At 57.0% G+C, this 17236-nt stretch overlaps 5 protein-coding genes across 5 annotated transcripts; 2 read left to right on the top strand and 3 right to left on the bottom strand.

Annotated features, from left to right (window-relative positions):
* Nucleotides 1-11066: 11066 nt before the first annotated feature.
* On the bottom strand, nt 11067-12025 carry KRP23_2947 (uncharacterized protein; the record flags this gene model as incomplete). Its single annotated transcript, XM_067887739.1, has 3 exons — nt 11067-11162; nt 11228-11335; nt 11402-12025. The coding sequence occupies 3 exons, from the start codon at nt 12023-12025 to the stop codon at nt 11067-11069; spliced, it is 828 nt and encodes a 275-aa protein (XP_067750305.1).
* Nucleotides 12026-12162: 137 nt separating this feature from the next.
* Nucleotides 12163-13557, top strand: KRP23_2946 (Counting factor 60; the record flags this gene model as incomplete). Its single annotated transcript, XM_067887738.1, has 3 exons — nt 12163-12943; nt 13009-13202; nt 13270-13557. 3 exons carry the CDS (start codon nt 12163-12165, stop codon nt 13555-13557), a joined length of 1263 nt encoding a protein of 420 aa, XP_067750304.1.
* Nucleotides 13558-13740: 183 nt separating this feature from the next.
* On the top strand, nt 13741-14856 carry KRP23_2945 (Counting factor 60; the record flags this gene model as incomplete). Its single annotated transcript, XM_067887737.1, has 1 exon — nt 13741-14856. The coding sequence occupies one exon, from the start codon at nt 13741-13743 to the stop codon at nt 14854-14856; it is 1116 nt and encodes a 371-aa protein (XP_067750303.1).
* A 30-nt stretch (nt 14857-14886) lies between these two features.
* Nucleotides 14887-16015, bottom strand: KRP23_2944 (BTB/POZ domain-containing protein KCTD6; the record flags this gene model as incomplete). The annotated part of the gene is made up of 2 exons (XM_067887736.1): nt 14887-15735; nt 15818-16015. The coding sequence occupies 2 exons, from the start codon at nt 16013-16015 to the stop codon at nt 14887-14889; spliced, it is 1047 nt and encodes a 348-aa protein (XP_067750302.1).
* A 217-nt stretch (nt 16016-16232) lies between these two features.
* On the bottom strand, nt 16233-16961 carry KRP23_2943 (Four-domain proteases inhibitor; the record flags this gene model as incomplete). Its single annotated transcript, XM_067887735.1, has 1 exon — nt 16233-16961. The coding sequence occupies one exon, from the start codon at nt 16959-16961 to the stop codon at nt 16233-16235; it is 729 nt and encodes a 242-aa protein (XP_067750301.1).
* Between the last annotated feature and the right edge of the window lie 275 nt (nt 16962-17236).

Raw genomic sequence — 17236 nt, 5'->3', positions numbered from 1 at the left:
GTTCCCTTCCTGTACCACGTCGAGTTTGTCGTCTCAGGACCTCCTGGTCGAAACGTGTGGCGAGCATCAAGTCGGAGGATGCAACGGGCATCTTCTAACGCTGAAGGTGACACATTCTAGCTCCAATGTCACTCTGCCTGAGGTCTTGAACGTTGGTGGCGAAAGAGATCTCGACATTCGTGAAAAGGACTCCTCATGCGGACGCAAGAGCTCGTGGGTCTCGTCCTGGTGCTTGGACGTGAAAATATGTTCATCGAGGCAGCAAATGCTTTACGACGACTGGACCCGGGGGCTGCTCCACCTTCACCGCAGTACGAACGTCCACAGTTCAATGTGTATTTAGTGATCCCTTTGGCGATCGGAGCGTTGATCGTGGCTGCGATGTTCTGGGTCGGGCTCTGCTATCGTCGGAACACGCAGAAACCACGTGATCTGTTGGTAGAATCGCCAAGCAGCTTGCAGGATCTCTTGAGATCGGGGGCGTACGAATCGTACGACGAGCGATCGCAGCGCTCTGAAGGCTGGCACACGCTGTCGATAGAGATGAACACCAATCCGTTTGGAATACACGAAACCTTTCGTGTACCACCGAGAAATTACGAAGTGAGTACGATCCTGCCGACTTTGCTGGAGTGCCCAGAGCTCATGGGGAAGCGCGTTCCGGCGCAGAGTCTCCACTTCAAGGCGACGCTGTCCAGTGGGGCATCGGGGGAAGTGTGGCTCGCCCAGTTTGGGAACCAGCAGGTTGCAGTCAAGCAGCTGCTTCGCACCATCGAGCACACGCTGAAGGACGTGACGGAGTTCGTGGACGAGATCGTGCTGAGTGCGAGTTTGAGCCACCCCCACATCGTATCTTTCATTGGGGTGGCATGGAGCAGCCTCGACAATGTGGGGATGGTGATGGAGTACTGTCCGATGGGGGACTTGAGGAGGTTCTTGGCAGAGAGCGGGCGCTTGTTATCGTGGTCCAGAGACAAAATCCGCATGACTGTGGGGATCACACGCGCGCTCCAGTACATGCACAGCCGAGAGCCGCCGATAATCCATCGCGACCTCAAATCCAAGAACATTTTGCTCACGGAGACGCTACAGACCAAGATCATCGACTTTGGCGTGAGTCGCTCACAGAAGGACGGCTTTATGACGGCGGGGGTGGGCACCCCGTACTGGATCGCACCCGAGATTTTAGAAGGCAAGCGGTACACGGAGCAAGCCGATATCTACTCCTTCGGCGTGGTGCTGTCCGAGCTGGATACGTGCAAGATGCCCTTCTCCGACGTTGTTACGGACGAGGGCAAGAAGCCGAAGCCTTTTCAGGTTTTGCACTGGGTACTGGATGGCAGCTTGAGCCCTTCGTTTTCAGAAGAGTGTCCTCGGTGGATTCGCTCAGTGGGCATGCAGTGCTTGCAGCACGACCCAGACCTGCGTCCAACAGCAGCCGAGCTTACCCACATGCTACGGGCGGATGCGCGCCGGCGAGTTTATACTCTCTAGCGGCTAGATGATATCCTAGCATGCAAATACAGATCTGATGTACAATGTGGAAAGCTTCGCTGTGTCTGTTGAGCAGTATTTTGCTGACAGGTAAGCTGGAGCTGATGCTCAGAGTGGGAACGGCATCCAGAAATCCTACAATGCAAGCAGTACCAATCAAAGCGGATATTTATTCGTTGGTGGCGGTGTTATCAGAGCTCAAGAGTATCGTGCGGGTGCTACGACTCAGAACAGTATGGCTAGGCTCCAGAAGCTCGCGGCAAGATGAAGCCGCTCCACGTGTTATACAACCTGCAACTTGCGACTGAGTTCCTCTGAAAACGGTGTTCGCTCTGTGAATAATTCTAAAGGTTTTGAACAGACGTCACCACTCACTCCTCACCGCTGTAGTTCAGAGACCACATGGACACTTGTGCCTTATCACGAGTTCCATCAGGTAATTGGGTGGGTATTTCCTGCCTTTACTATCTAGCGTCTCAGTAGCACCTCTCCAGATGCCTCGGAACACCTGTACGCGCTTCCCGCTCCACGGCACGAAGTGCAATAGCCCTGCTATTGTTGATACCCTGATCCGTCCAGACGGCAAGTGAGATCGCCGTAACGACCTTGGCTTGGCATTCCGCATGTTCATCACTCCGGCACTCGCTGCCTGACTCACACACTATGCGTGTCGACCTTCTCGCAGTGGCCTCGGCAATCGTGTCGAGCGTGGTCGAGGCACAAACAATCACCTTCCGAAGCCTCGTCGAAACTTCGTCGTCGTCTCTCGCTTCGGACGCTTCGTTCGTCTTCGACGGCACCAATTCCGACATCGCACAGCAGCTTTTCCTTCGTCACCAAGCAGGCTATACCGGAGATGCAGTCACGCTGAGTTCGATTCCAACGGCAGTGACCGACAGACTCAAGCCGTTGGAGATTGATTTCGGAGATTTACCCGGACTCGTCCAGCGTGCGGTGCTCTGGGACACGGGCTTCGCTGTTTCTCCAGGAAATGACGCCGTCCAGATCTGGACAATGAAGGACTATACCATGGCAAGTATCGCTGTACCGCAAGACGATATCACCCAAGTCAACTGCACGACGTTAGAGTGTCCGCAGGCGAACGATGTTCCAGCTTACTTGATCCAATATTGTTCAGGCAGTCAAGTCCTCAATGTGTCACGCTGTGTGGCTGATACGTTTGTAGACTCTGGAGCGACCGACTTCTTGGGCGTCATGTGGTCGACTGGGGGTGACTCCGCCATGACTCCACACGTTCGGCTGCGAGATCACTCGTGGACAGAGCCGACCACGGGCATTTCGTACAGTGTGTACGCTGTTCACACGAGCTCGAGTGCCGATGACCCGACGTGGAGCCAGTGCCCTGCAAGTGATGGCTACTCGTCGCTGATAGTGCCTTGCCACAGGAGAGACGAGTTCACGGATGGAGAGATGGCTGCTATGACCACACCCGCTGGGAGCGCCTGGGTGACAACGTGGTTGGAAGATGAATTCGCAGCAGAGAGCTCTGGTTTCAACGAGCTCTTGCTGGTTCCGATCATCTTGGGCTCCCTCGCAGTGATTGGCGTTGGCTGGTTCTACTGGAATCGGAGAGCAACGATGAAGGAGGAGCGGTCCTCGTCTTGTGGCTTTGATGACGTTTCAGCTCACTACGTTGGTGAAAATTCACGTGAGCTGGCAATCCGTCCCACGCTCGCGAGCAGCCAACCTTCAAGCTGTGTCCCCAGCCTCTCCGACTACGAGAGTGCTGACTCAAACCAAACGTCCAGGATTCTTCTGTACAGCCAGCACCTCCAGGGAAATCGGCTCCCGTACGACAGACTCACGTTCAAGAGCGAGATCTCAAAAGGAGGATCAGGAGAAGTCTGGCTGTGCGAGTACGGCGGAGGCCAAGTTGCCGTCAAGAAGCTTCTTCACACCAAAGAACAAAAGGCGGAGGACGTGCAAGCGTTTGCTCAAGAGATCGAGCTGACCGCTAGTCTCGTCCACCCAAACATCGTGAGATTCATCGGAGTGGCGTGGAACAGCCTCAACAACCCGGTAATGGTGCTGGAGTACGTCCCCATGGGGAACCTCAAGAATTATCTGCACAAGAACGCGGTTCTGCTGTCGTGGGCCAGAGATAAAATCCACATGGCTACTGGGATCGCGGAAGCGCTGGAGTATCTGCACTCGCGAACGCCAGCGATTATCCACCGCGACCTCAAGTCCAACAACATTTTATTGTCGAGGAACCTTGAGCCCAAGCTGATTGACTTTGGCGTAAGTCGCGGACTGATCGACCTCACGATGACGGCTGGAGTCGGGACGCCGTACTGGGTAGCTCCTGAAGTCTTGGAAGGGAATCGCTACACGGAGAAGACCGACATTTACTCGTTCGGCGTCGTGTTATCCGAGTTGGACACGGGGAAGATCCCGTACTTTGACGCTGTGACCGCAGACGGCACCAAGATGAAGCCGTTCCAAGTCTTGAACGAGGTCATGTCCGGTTCGTTGCGTCCGAGTTTATCCGACGAGTTTCCGCCAAGAATTCGACGCATTGGCACGGCGTGCTTGTCCCTTGACCCAGCAAGCCGACCGACCGCGCAGGAGCTGGTAGATGAACTTGGAGGCAGGGAAAGTCTGAGTAGCAGCATCGGCATTGAGAGTACGCGAGCATTCGCGCCAGTAGGGTACTAATTGAGCCTCATCTATTCATCATGTGGAGGCCTCGACGTCAAAGACACCCGATCCGAACCTACACCACCAGCAGTCAACCTATTGGGCTCACTTTCTCTTTATTATCCACGCTTAAAGGTCGCCATTCCGAGATCTGTCTGCGGTGAAGATGACCCGGAGCCTGGAGCAAGGCGGGACGATCACCCTCGAGAGCCTCGACGAAACTTCCTCTTCCGTCGATAGGACCAACTCGTCGTTCGTCTTCAATGGGACCAACTCCGACATCGCCCGGCAGCTCTACATCCGCCACAACGCTGGCGACTCCGGCGACCAAATTGAGCTCACGTCGGTCCCCCCTGCCGTCATCAAGCGACTAGACCCGCTCAACATTGACTTTGCCTCACTCCCCGGACTCGTCCAGCGTGCCGTGCTGTGGGACACGGGATTCGCCATCGCAGCGGGCAATCTCCCGGTGCAGATCTACCCCAAGAAGGACCGCACCATGGCCAGCATCAACGTGCAAATGTACGAGGTCTTCAACGTGCAGTGCAAGACCACCAACTGCACGCAGCCGAACGGAGAGCAAACCTACTACAGTTTCACCTGCACCGGCTATCAGATGCTCAACACTTCTCACTGTGTCATCGACGTCTTCAACGACACTGGGTCCACCAATTACTTGGGCAATATGTGGGCAGCAGGCGGCGACCCCGATCTCGTCCCGGAGATTGAGCTGAGAGACCACACGTGGACGGAAAACATCGCCGTGTTTGGCGGGGACACCTTCTTTTCGGTCTACGTGGTGCACACGGTAGCCAGTCGAGACGAAGCACCTTGGGGTGAATGCCTTCCGAAGGGGTATGGCTCACCGCTGAGTGTGCCGTGCCACAGAAGAGACCAGTTCTCGGACGAGTACATGGCTGCGAACACGACGGTGCCGGAAGGAAGCGCTTGGGTCACGACGTGGCTGGAAGACGAGTTCGCCGAGGACTCCGGATTCAACAAGCTCATGCTGCTCCCGATCCTCCTAGGAGTCTTTGTGGCGATTGGAGTCGCTTGGTTCTACCGGGGACGACGAACCAAGCTTCAGGAAAAGCTACTCCCGTCTACCAGCACTAATCTCACTGGAAGCCGCCTCGGAGACACCACGCACGGGTCAGCGCTAACGCCCATAGACATGGACTCGCTGATACTTCACGGCGTAAGCATTTCCAGCCTCGACTACGAGAGTGCAGGCTCGAGCAAGGCGCTCCAGATCCTCCTGGGCAGTGACCATCTCCACGGAAAACGCATTCCGTACGAGCTCTTGGTGTTTGAGAACGCCCTGTCCAAGGGGGCGTCAGGAGAGGTGTGGATCTGCGAGTACAATGGCCAACACGTGGCTGCCAAGCGACTGCTTTCCGCGAAGAAGGAGCAAGCTGAAACCGTGCACGCTTTCGCAGAGGAAATTGAGCTTTCAGCCACGCTAATTCACCCGCACATCGTTGGATTCGTCGGTGTAGCTTGGAACACTCTCGACAACTTGGTCTTGGTGCTCGAGTACCTGCCGATGGGGAATCTTCAGAATTATCTCGAGAAGAACGCAGACCAACTATCGTGGGCGAGAGATAAAATCCACATCGCCATCGGAATCGCCAACGCTCTGAAGTACTTGCACGATCGCACACCTCCTCTGATCCATCGAGACGTCAAGTCGAGCAACATCCTGTTGACGGACGCGCTAGAGCCCAAGATCATCGACTTTGGAGTCAGTCGCGGACGCGTTGAGCAGACCATGACCGGAGGTATTGGCACGCCGTACTGGATAGCGCCCGAGGTCTTGGAAGGCGAGCACTACACGGAGCAGGCCGACATTTACTCGTTCGGCGTCGTACTCTCGGAGCTGGACACTGGCAAGATTCCCTACCACGACGCAGTGACCGAAGACGGAACCAAGCTGAAGCCCTTCCGGATCTTGAACGAGGTCATGTCAGGCACGCTGCGTCCGAGCTTCGCCGGCGATTGTCCGGCGAGAATCCAGCGAATTAGCACGGCGTGCTTGTCGTTGGACCCATCGAGTCGCCCGACGGCACAGGAGCTGGTGGATGAGCTTGAAGGCAGGCAAAAGAACTAATACTGGCATGGTGAGGTGCAACGTTACTCAAGCGCTTCGGGACAGGCTGCCGCTCAGCAATGGGAAAGGCACTTTCAGTAGCTGGTGACATGGAGTTGATTTCACTGTACCTTGCAGACGCCGTTTGCCGCTCAGCTCCAAGCTGGCCATTGTCTGGACGGCATTTCACTGTGAACCTGGGTCGGTCCATTCTGGGAGGTCCGTTACCGCATTTCGTCCTACGTGCGCATGCTGCTCCTGTGGTCTATTTTGCAATCGGGTCTATCGTGGCCCAATCTCAATCCATGGCGTTCCGAAACCTGGCGGCGTCTTCGTCCGCTTCACTGCCGTCGGACGACTCGTTCGTCTTCGATGGCACGAATTCCGACATTGCGCGGCAGCTCTACGTCCGCCACAGCGCTGGTGACACCGACGACCAAGTCAAGCTGAACTCGATTCCGAGAGCTGTGGCCGGCCGACTCGACCCATTCAATATCGTCTTCAACGACCTGCCGGGGCTTGTCCAGCGAGCGGTGCTCTGGGACACAGGCTTTGGCATTTCACCTGGGAACGATGCGGTGCAGATCTGGACGAAGGGCGACCACACCATGGCAGAAATTGCCGTCCCGAAAGATGATGTCGCAGACGCCAAGTGCACTTTCAAGAACTGCTCGCAGCCGGACGACGAGACAGCCTACTACACGCTCATTTGTTCCGGTGACCAAATGCTGAGCGTGTCTCGCTGCGTGGTAGATACATTTCAAGATACGGGAGCACTTAACTTCATGGGCGCGATGTGGTCTCGAGGTGGGGACCCCGACATGGCTCCGATGATTCGACTGAGAGATCACACGTGGACTGACCCCGTCTCGAACGACACGTTTACTGTCTACGCTGTTCACACGGTGTCTGGAGCAGAGGACGTAGCATGGAACGAGTGTCCTGCCAGCAATGGGTACGGGTCGTTGTCAATTCCTTGCCACAGACGGAGTGAATATACCGACAACGAGATTGCTGCATTGACGACTCCTGCAGGAAGTGCCTGGGTCACGGCGTGGCTGGAGGACGAGTTCGCTGTAGATACCGGTGTCGACACGCTGATGCTGATCCTTCTCATCGCTGGCACTCTTGTGCTGATTGGGGCGATCGGATTAGGTTGGTACTGCTGGCGGCATCGCTCAACGCGTAAGGAGGAGTATACAGCGCCTACTATTTGTGACCTTAGCGTCCCTTCTCCCGGGTATCATGGCGGAGGAACACCCGACCTAGCGCTGGCACTGCGAGGCACGACGGCGTCTACCCGACCCACGGGTCAGTCGTCCATCTTCAGTTACTCGGGAGACTTCGAAAGCGCAGGCTCGAACAACACTCTCAAGATCCTCCTCGATAGCTACCACCTCTATGGAAAACGCATTCCGTACGAGAGCCTCACGTTTCAAAAGACCATATCAAAGGGAGCGTCGGGTGAGGTCTGGCTGTGCCTGTACAACGAACAACAAGTCGCGGTGAAGAGGCTGCTGCAGTCGAACCAGAAAGCCGATAATGTCCAGGCTTTCGCTGAAGAGATCGAGCTCAGTGCAAGTCTCGTCCACCCGAACATCGTGGAATTCATCGGCGTGGCGTGGAATAGTCTCAACAATCTAGCCATGGTGATCGAGTTCTCCCCCGCGGGGAACCTGCAGACGTATCTGCAGAAGAACATCGACTTGCTGTCCTGGGCGCGGGACAAGATCCACATGGCCATTGGCGTTGCTCAAGCTCTGCAATATCTACACACTCGCGTGCCTGCGATCATCCATCGCGATCTCAAGTCGAACAATATCCTGCTCACGGACAGGCTGGAGCCCAAGCTCATCGACTTTGGCGTAAGTCGCGGGCTTGGAGATCTCACCATGACGGCTGGAGTGGGTACGCCGTACTGGACAGCACCGGAGATCCTGGAAGGCAAGCGGTATACGGTGCAGGCCGACATTTACTCGTTCGGTGTGGTGCTCTCGGAACTGGACACGGGCAGAATCCCGTACTACGACGCAGCCACGGAAGGTGGAGGCAAAGCGAAGTCGTTCCAGATCCTGCAGGACGTGATGGCTGGAATGTTGCGACCGAGTTTCTCTCGAGACTGCCCGCCGCGGATACAACGGGTCGGTCTCGCCTGTTTAGCTTTCGATCCGTCGAGTCGGCCAACTGCTTGCCAACTTGTCGAGGAGCTCGAAGGCAACAGCACAGAGCTGGTATATTCCTTCTAGAGTCTGTAGCAGACAGCCCATCTAGCGTATTTAATAGTAGTAACTTGGCATTCAGCATTGTAGACATCGTATCCGTTTCCTATGAGCAACTCTCGCAGCTGGCTCCGTACATCTACCCTCCCTATGACATTCCTATCTTTACGGGCTGTACTGTGGGAATGTAGTATACATGTAGTACTTCGAAGTCCGAAGCTCAAGGATTCGCCACCACAGGCGTGATCGGCGGAAGCGACCACTGATCGCTCTTGAACATTGCAACGCCTCGACAAAGTGCTGCTGGTCATGCAACGCGTGTCCATTTGACGTACACATCGAGTGACTTGACCTGCAGATGTGCAGACCCCACCTGGGAGTTCTGACTCGATGCAAATCGCAGCCACCAGCCGATTCCAAGTCGGCATGGTGCCGTTGCTCAAGCATTCGGAGAATCGCCAACCGAGTCGCATGACTGCGCTCACAGTATTTCTTGCAATCCTCTTGAGCATGGCGCATGGTCACACCATAAGTCTGCGCAGTCTCGAGGCGACCTCACCAACCAGCTCGTTCGTCTTCGACGGAACCAACTCCGACATTGCACAGCAGCTCTACATCCGGCACAAAGCTGGCGATTCGGAGGATGCAGTCGCCCTCAACTCGGTCCCAACTGCCGTGAGCACGCGCCTCAACCGCTTCAACGTCGCTCTCAGCGAGTTGCCCGGACTCGTTCAGCGTGCGGTGCTCTGGGACTCAGGGTTCGCCATCTCGCCGTCCAACGACCCCGTGCAGATCTGGACCAAGGGCGACTACACCATGGCCGACATCGCCGTCCCGAAGGAGGAGGTCAGCGACGTCGGATGCACTTTCAAGAACTGCTCGCAGCCGAACGACGAGATGGCGTTCTACACCCTCATTTGTTCAGGCGAGCAAATGCTCAACGTGTCGAGGTGTGTAGCGGATACTTTCGTGGACTCGGCTGCTAGCAGCTACATGGGCTCGATGTGGTCGAGAGGTGGCGACTCGGACATGACTCCGCACATTCGGCTGCGAGATCACTCGTGGGAGGACCCGGTCACGAAAGCTGCGTACAGCGTCTACGCCGTTCACACGGCGTCCAGTGCCGAGGACCCCGCTTGGAACGTGTGTCCGGTGGACGACAAGTACACGGCCATGACAGTTCCGTGCCACAGGAGAGACGAGTTCTCGGACGAGGAGATGGCCGCGATGACGACGCCCACAGGAAGCGCGTGGGTCACGACCTGGTTGCAGGAAGAGTTTGCTGCAGATTCAGGCTTCGATACACTGCTCTTGCTCCCGATCATCGTGGGTGCTGTTGCCTTGGTCGCAGCCATCGGCCTTGGCTGGGTTTGCTGGAGACGGAGAGCGAAGGGCAAGATCGAGGAGACCATGTCGACTACGGGTGATCTCTGTAGCAGCTCTCCGCTGTATTTGAGTGGAAGCACGATACCAGTACCCAACTACGCTGCAGAAATGGCAGAGCCAGCACTCCGACCCACCGTCATGACGACGCAAAGCACTTTCCTGTCAAGTCACTTGGAGGGCTACGAGAGCGCTGGGTCCTGTAGGACGCTCAAGATTCTGCTGGGCAGTCACCACCTTCAGGGGAAGCGTCTTCCGTACGAAAGTCTCATGCTTCAGACGACGCTGTCGAAGGGAAGTTCAGGGGAAATCTGGCTCAGCGCCTACAACGGACGAAAGGTAGCCGCCAAGAGACTACTGCAGAGCAAAGACCAGAAGGCTGGGAACGTGCAAGCGTTCGCCGAAGAGATCGAGCTGACTGCCAGTCTCACACACCCTCACATCGTCGAGTTCATCGGCGTGGCTTGGAACAACCTCAACAACTTGGTCATGGTGCTCGAGTTCGTTCCGAACGGGAGTCTGCAAAGCTATCTGCACCAGAACGCAGACTTGCTGTCGTGGGCGAGAGACAAGATCCACATGGCCGTCGGCATCGCGCAAGCTCTGGACTACCTGCACGGCCACTCACCTCCTTTGATCCACCGAGACCTCAAGTCCAACAACATCCTGCTGACAGACATGCTGGAGCCCAAGCTGATCGACTTTGGTGTCAGTCGCGGGCGCATCGACCTCACGATGACAGCAGGCATCGGCACGCCGTACTGGACGGCCCCCGAAGTCCTGGAGGGCAGCCGCTACACGGAGCAGGCAGATATTTATTCGTTCGGCGTGGTGTTGTCCGAGCTGGACACGGGACGGATCCCCTACTTCGACGCTGTGACAGAGGGCGGAAGCAAGTTGAAGCCCGTGCAAATCTTGCAGGATGTCGTGTCTGGTACATTGCAGCCGAGCTTTTCAGCCGACTGTGCTCCGCGTATACGCCGTGTTGGCTCAGCGTGCTTGGCCCTTGATCCAGCCAGCCGGCCGACTGCGCAGCAGCTAGTTGAAGAGCTTCGGGGCAGCAGCCGAGCAAGTGTAGTCGATGCGATCCAGTAGTGCGTAGGAATTATTTACAGGGGAATGGACGTCTAAAGAATACAAGACAATGACACCACAACAACGAGCGGTACGAGGGCTCTACAGCCATCGATCTATTAGGGTCGCAGCCTCGCATACCTCGCTTAGTCGAACTCGTCATCAAAGTCGTCGTCGTCAAGGTCGTCATCATCGTCAAAGTCTTGTCCCTCGTCTCCATCCTCATCACCGTCCTCCCAATACTGCAAAATAGTACCATCACCACCAGTCAGCGTCCATCATGTGTCCTCCTCACCTGTCCACTCACCCCGTCCGCTCTCAGCGCGTCGTTCACATACTCCATGAACGTGCCTAGTCGCTCCACGTTCTCGGACGTGTACTGCTCCTCCGACAGGTCCACGAGCGGGTCGTACGTCTGCAGCAATCAATCAACCACACTCAGTTCTCCACTGTCCCCAGGTGTCTTCCACTGACCTCTCACCTCTGGAGAAAAGTCCACGTCGCTCTCTCGACCGTGCTCAAGCAGCGCCACCACGTCCTCGTATCTTCTCTGGGACATCAGTGCAAGGAGCACTGGCTGGAATGTCTGCTCGGTGGGGCGCACGTCGTGTTGCGTCATCACCTTCTTCAACATGGACACTGCCTCGTCGACCCTGTGAGCGCCCGCCAGCGCCGTTAGCAGCGTGTACACCGCGGGGAGGTCCACCACGACGTCCTTCTGCTGCATAGCGTCCACCAGTTGCAGTGCGTCCTCCAACCGGCGCTGTCTCAGACACGCGTCTAGCGTGTAGATGGCCGCCAGCTGCGTGGCATCGTCCACCGCAAAATGCGGCTGATCCAGCAGCGTCCGCAGGATCTGCGCGGCCCTCGGAGCCTCATGCGGCTGCCCGCGCTTGGCCACCAGCAGCGCCAGACGCTGCAGTACCTGTGGGTCGCTGCTCGGCAGCTTGTCGAAGGCCGCCAGTGCACTGGACGACTCGCGGCGGGCGATGCAGCTCTCCAACGATAGATGCACGTCTATCGAAGCTGCTGGGGACGCGCGCGCCGCCGCGGATACCGAGAACCCGCGGGACAGCACACGCCGTAGCACCAAGGAACCCCGCATCAAGAATGAGAGCGAGCAATATTGGAGCAAGCAAGTATATATTATCGGAGGTATCCAATGGGATGGCTACAGTTATGAGTTGTGAGGGTTGCTGAACGTTGAACTGCTTGCGCATCATTTTTCCAGAGCTGCTGGTCATGGCGCCGCCACCCGAGGCTGCAGAGGAAGAGCTGGAGCTGCAGCATGTGCTGGTGTTGTTCCGCCACGGCGATCGGTCCCCCATCAGCCGCCGGGTCGGCGCCAACGTGGCCATGACGCAGTACGAGACGGACTTGTGGGTCTCTCGCCTGGCGGAGCTGCGCGTCGTAGGCGCACTCAACAGCGGTACGCGCGTAGTAAAGTACCACGACGGCGAGTGCACTGGAAATAACGCAGAAAGCTGCGTCGGCCAGCAATTTGAGGTTCCTCCACCGCCTCAGCAGGGCGGACGCTGGCCTTGTGGACAGTTGACGGCGAAAGGCATCGAGATGATGCGCGCCAAAGGTCAACAACTCGGAGAGAGATACAGGAAGCTGCTGCAGGACGTGGACCCTGTCCTCCAAGTGCACGTGCAGTCCACCAACATCCGGAGGACTATTCGGTCGGCGCAGAGTATGCTGGCCGGACTCTTCCCCGAGTTCTTTGTGGACGTCGACGCGGACAACAAGTTGGCGTGTGGGGGGTTGCTGCCCGACAGTAGGAGGTTCTTGGACCATGTACAGAAGGACCTTACGAAGAAGACGCACGAGGTGCTCGTGATCCACGCCGACGACTCGAACAGTCTAGCGCCTCAGCACTCGTACGAGCTATACCGAGACCTGGCCAAGATGCTAGCGGACGAGCTCCAGCTGCACGCCCCGCCAGGGTTCGCAGACGCGTCGCAACGGATCAGCGAGATTATCGGCGCAGGCTCCAGCAAACTCGTGGCCTGGACAGGATGTCAGTTGAGCTGCTGCTACTGTGCCTGAGAGAGTGTAACCACTGACATTGTTCTCTTGCGGAAGTGCGCGAGGTGCTGATCTGCCGCGAGGCGCACGGACTGGCCTTCCCGGACGGACTGGACCAGCAGCTCTTCGCCCAAGTGTGCGACTACGACGCCTGGCTGTGGCATCACCTATACGGCAAGACGGACTTCTGCCGGGCGAGCTTCAAGTCCGGTGTGCAGCGCATCTACTCGTACCTGACCGGCGTCACGGAGGTTAGTGCTGCGTCTGTTGTGTCGCTCCAAAGCTGCTCGCCAACCTCTTGCTCTTTTGTTGACGCAGGACGCCTACAAGCACAAGCTGTCGCTTTTCTCCGCGCACGATAACTCGCTTGTAGCGCTCGTCAACGCGCTGCAGCTGCAAGTTCCGCGCGTCATCCCTGGCTACGGCGCCATGCTGACCTTCGAGCTGTTCCGTCACCGCGTCACGGGCGAGTTCTATGTCAAGGCGCTCTTCGAAGGAACAGAAGTGACGTTCGCGGGCCACGAGCACTCGGCGCTGTGTCCGTTCGCCGTGTTCCAGCAAGCAGCGCGTAACTTCCTACAGGTGCAACCAGGCGCCGCGCTGTAAGAGTGTCCAATTCGTGTCCCCAATTGTCCTCTTGGATGACACGCATGTCAGCGTCCATCTGATTCGTCCATGTAAACCACACCAATATTAATAAAATTCAAGTCGTCTCCGCTGTCTCAAGAGTTCACTTCGCAATCTTCCAGCAGACTGTCAAGCGTCCACCGAGCTCCTCTCCATCTGATAATGGCTACATCTTCGACTAGTCGCGACTTGGCACTGCGTCATGTGCTCATCTTCCACCGCCATGGAGATCGCACGCCCGTGCTCACGTCTATCGGAACGAAGGTGCAGGCCACACAGGAGGAGAAGGACTTCTGGGCCTCCAAGGTTGCCACAACCGAGCAGCTGGAGTTGCTGGAACTGACTGCCAAGCCTGTAGGCGCCGAGGCCACGCAGCCGCCAGTGATCCGACCTTCAAAGGAGTCGCAGTTCCCCTACGGCCTGTTGACGCAAAAGGGCGTCGAGCACATGACAGGCAAAGGACGCGCGCTGAAGGAGCGATACGGAACGCTCCTGGACGACAACGTCCAGGTGGACGACATCTACGTGCTGTCCAGCAGCGTCCCGCGCACCATTGAGTCGGTGCAGTGTCTCCTAAGAGGCTTCTTCGAGCAGCAGAAAGCTCCACAGTTCTACGTGCACACGTACGCGCGCAACGTGCTGGCGCCCATGCACCCGCTGCAAGTGTTCAACGAGATCGAGCTCATTGTGCACGACGATGTGCTGCAGCTTAGGAGCAAGATCGAGCGTGAGGCCATGGACAAGTTGGGTCTGCACCTCCGTGAGTGTCTGGGGGTGCCGGACGACCAGCCGCTGTCGTGGACGGCAGTACGTGACGCACTCACGTGTCGTGAGGCGCACGGCTGGCCGTTCCCGGAGGGCGTCGACCACAAGATCTTTGAGCAGGTTGAGGCCTACGACACGTGGCTGTGGCAGCGACTGTACCATCGCAAGGACTTTTGCTACGGCGCGTTCAAAGACGGCGTGAAAGAGGTGTACGGCTTCGTCAAGTCGGTGGTGGACAACAAGCAGCCAGCCAAGCTCTCCTTCTTCTCGGCGCACGACAACTCGCTAGTGGCGCTGCTGGGCGCGTTGCAGATTGATGTGGGTGCTCAGCTGCCCCAGTACGGCACCATGTTGGCGTTCGAGGTGTACGAAGACGAGGCCTCGCACGAGTTTTTCATCAAGCCACGTTACGAGAACGAGGAGGTGTTTTTTGCAGGCCACACGCAGGATCCGCTTTGCCCATTCTCGCACTTCGAGTCGCTGGCGCTCGACTTCCTGTCCTACAAGGCCTAAACGGGTCAGCTGATAGCTGAAGAGTGTGTATTACTTCCTAGGCGTCATCGAAGCCGCCCAGGTGTGGTGTGTAACCAGTGGACTACGCGGTGTCTTGGAGGCGCCATCGACAGGTCTAACCTTGTCTTTCGCGAGGATGTCCATGTAATCGGTGCCTTTGTACTTCGAGTCCTTCCACCACGTTCCCATTCCGTTGTCGTCGTCCTCGCCGCTCTTCTTCGCCTTCGGTTTGGGCTTGGTGTTCATCGAGCTTCTCCTTTTCTGGAACGTGCTCAAAAGCGTCGCCTTGGCTGCCTTTTCCTTGGTCTTACTGCCTGTGGTTGCTCCCCACCACCCTGGAGGGTCCAGCCACCACGCACTTGGGTCCTTCCCCTCTATATCCTTGGCTCCAGTATCTTTCGCTGCTGCTTTTCCACCGTCGCCTTGCTTAAGCTGCCAAAGGTCCAAGTTCTTGGCCTCGATGGCTTTCAAGAGCGACTCGAAGCGCCAGAACTCGCTCTCCACGTACAAGTCCCGCAGCAGCTTCGGGTCCGATGGCAAGATGCCATCTCGAAGGAACCGCAGGACGTGGCGGAACAACCGCCAGTCGCGATCCACGCGGAAGCAGCCACTTTCAGCGGCAGTGAGCGGCGACTCGTCCTGAACGAAAGCAGCGAGCAGCGAAGCGGAGTCTTTCAAGGCCACAGCAGCCGACAGCTCGAACAGTTGACCCCCAACATCCACAGTCACGCGTCGGTCACTAGCTGCAGGAAAAGCGGCAAGGCAAAACCAGTCGGATGACCGAGAGGCGTCGAATCGCTCGCGCTCAGATGCCAGCAGCGCGTGTTGTAGCAACAACTTGCGTCTTTCGCGCCGAATGAAGGCTCGCTGCTTGGCCACCTGGTGAGTTCACGCACACGAATCCATTAGGAGCGTGTCCTCTCTTACGATTGAGTAGGTTGGCTGGAGAAAGCGTACTCACTCGTTCATACTGCAGCTCGAGGTTCTGTCGTTTCGAGGCCACCACGGTGCGGTGAAGAAGCGTCTGTTCCTCGTCTTGGGCTTGAAGAGCTCGCTTCCACCGCTCGCGACTGTCATCGTCGCTGATTCCATCATCGAAGAGCGCGTCGGCCGAGTCCGGATCCCACGCGGAGCCCCTGCGAGGTTGACGAGAAGCCATTTGAGTCCTCCCTTCCTGCAACGGCAGTTATGCCCAAGAAACACAAGTCCCAAGGAATTTGAACGGTCGCATTTGCACTGAGCGTCAGGAAGAAAATGGTGTGGTGATCAAACAAACAAAGGGCTCGTTTGGCAAGATACTTAGGAGACGAACGAGGTGCATGAGCTGCTACGACCGCATAAATTCACTTGGTGTCACGAGATCTGCGGCCCTGTAGCTACAGTGTAGCCATAGTTAGCAGCGCCGTCACAATGGCGACCAGCGTGAAGCCCGTGCGACTGCTGCTGGCCGTGTTGGACTCCGATGAAGCCGATTCCGAGCTGACAGCAGCGTCCGAGCCAATTGCAGGCCCCAATCCTGCCCAAGACGTCGATGACCCCGCCGCAGCGACACATTCACCCTCGAACGCCAGCGTGAGCGACGTGTTGACGCACTGCGCATTATGAAAGAGGCATTCATTGCCGTAGGTGACGCCGTCCGAGCCGCACAGAGGAAGAAACTCCTTCGTGCACGGAGTCTCCTCACAATCGTCAAGAGACGTCGAGCCCACCGCCCCACCGCCTACTCCACTGCTGGAACTGTTGGCAACACCACACTCGCCATTGTACGACAATGTCAGCGTCGGGTCCGAGCAGTGCGCACGTTTCAAGATGCACTCGTTGCTGTACGTGCGTCCGTCCGAGCCGCAGACCGGAGTGTACACGTCCAGACACGAGAACTCCAGCAGACAGGTACTCCCACTGCCATTAGCGCTGCTCTCCCTACTAGAGCACGCTCCTTGTGCCACAATCTCCAGCGAATCATCACCAGAGACACATCGCGTTCGATTGAACTCGCACGAATTGCTGAAGGTCTCACCAGTGGACGCGCACACGGGATCGAAGATCGCCAAGCACAAGAAATCGCACCCTGAAGTCGAGCCAGACTGAGACGTCACCGCCGCCATTGGAACCGAGCGCGCTTGAGCGTTGAGAGCTTCGGTGAGGATTCCGAAATGGAAGAGCAGCAACCCGACCAAAGTGGGTTCCGGATCTCACCTTCAACATCATTGGATAAAACGGCTGACAAGCGCTCCAGCAACCTCATCTATGGTTTTTACAATGGCAATGACAATGACACTGTCCGTAGTGACGTAGAGCTTGTTTCTCTTGGTACTAGTACGCAGCACTAGGCAAAATCCGTGATGACAGGAGAGGAAACTGCCAGACGCAGATGTAGCCA

This window comes from Phytophthora ramorum, assembly GCF_020800215.1.
Source record: "Phytophthora ramorum isolate Pr-102 chromosome Unknown Phyram_PR-102_s0002, whole genome shotgun sequence".
NCBI lineage: Eukaryota > Oomycota > Peronosporomycetes > Peronosporales > Peronosporaceae > Phytophthora > Phytophthora ramorum.
Note: the sequence above shows the minus strand (reverse complement) of the source record. Positions and strands in the feature narration are given on the sequence as shown.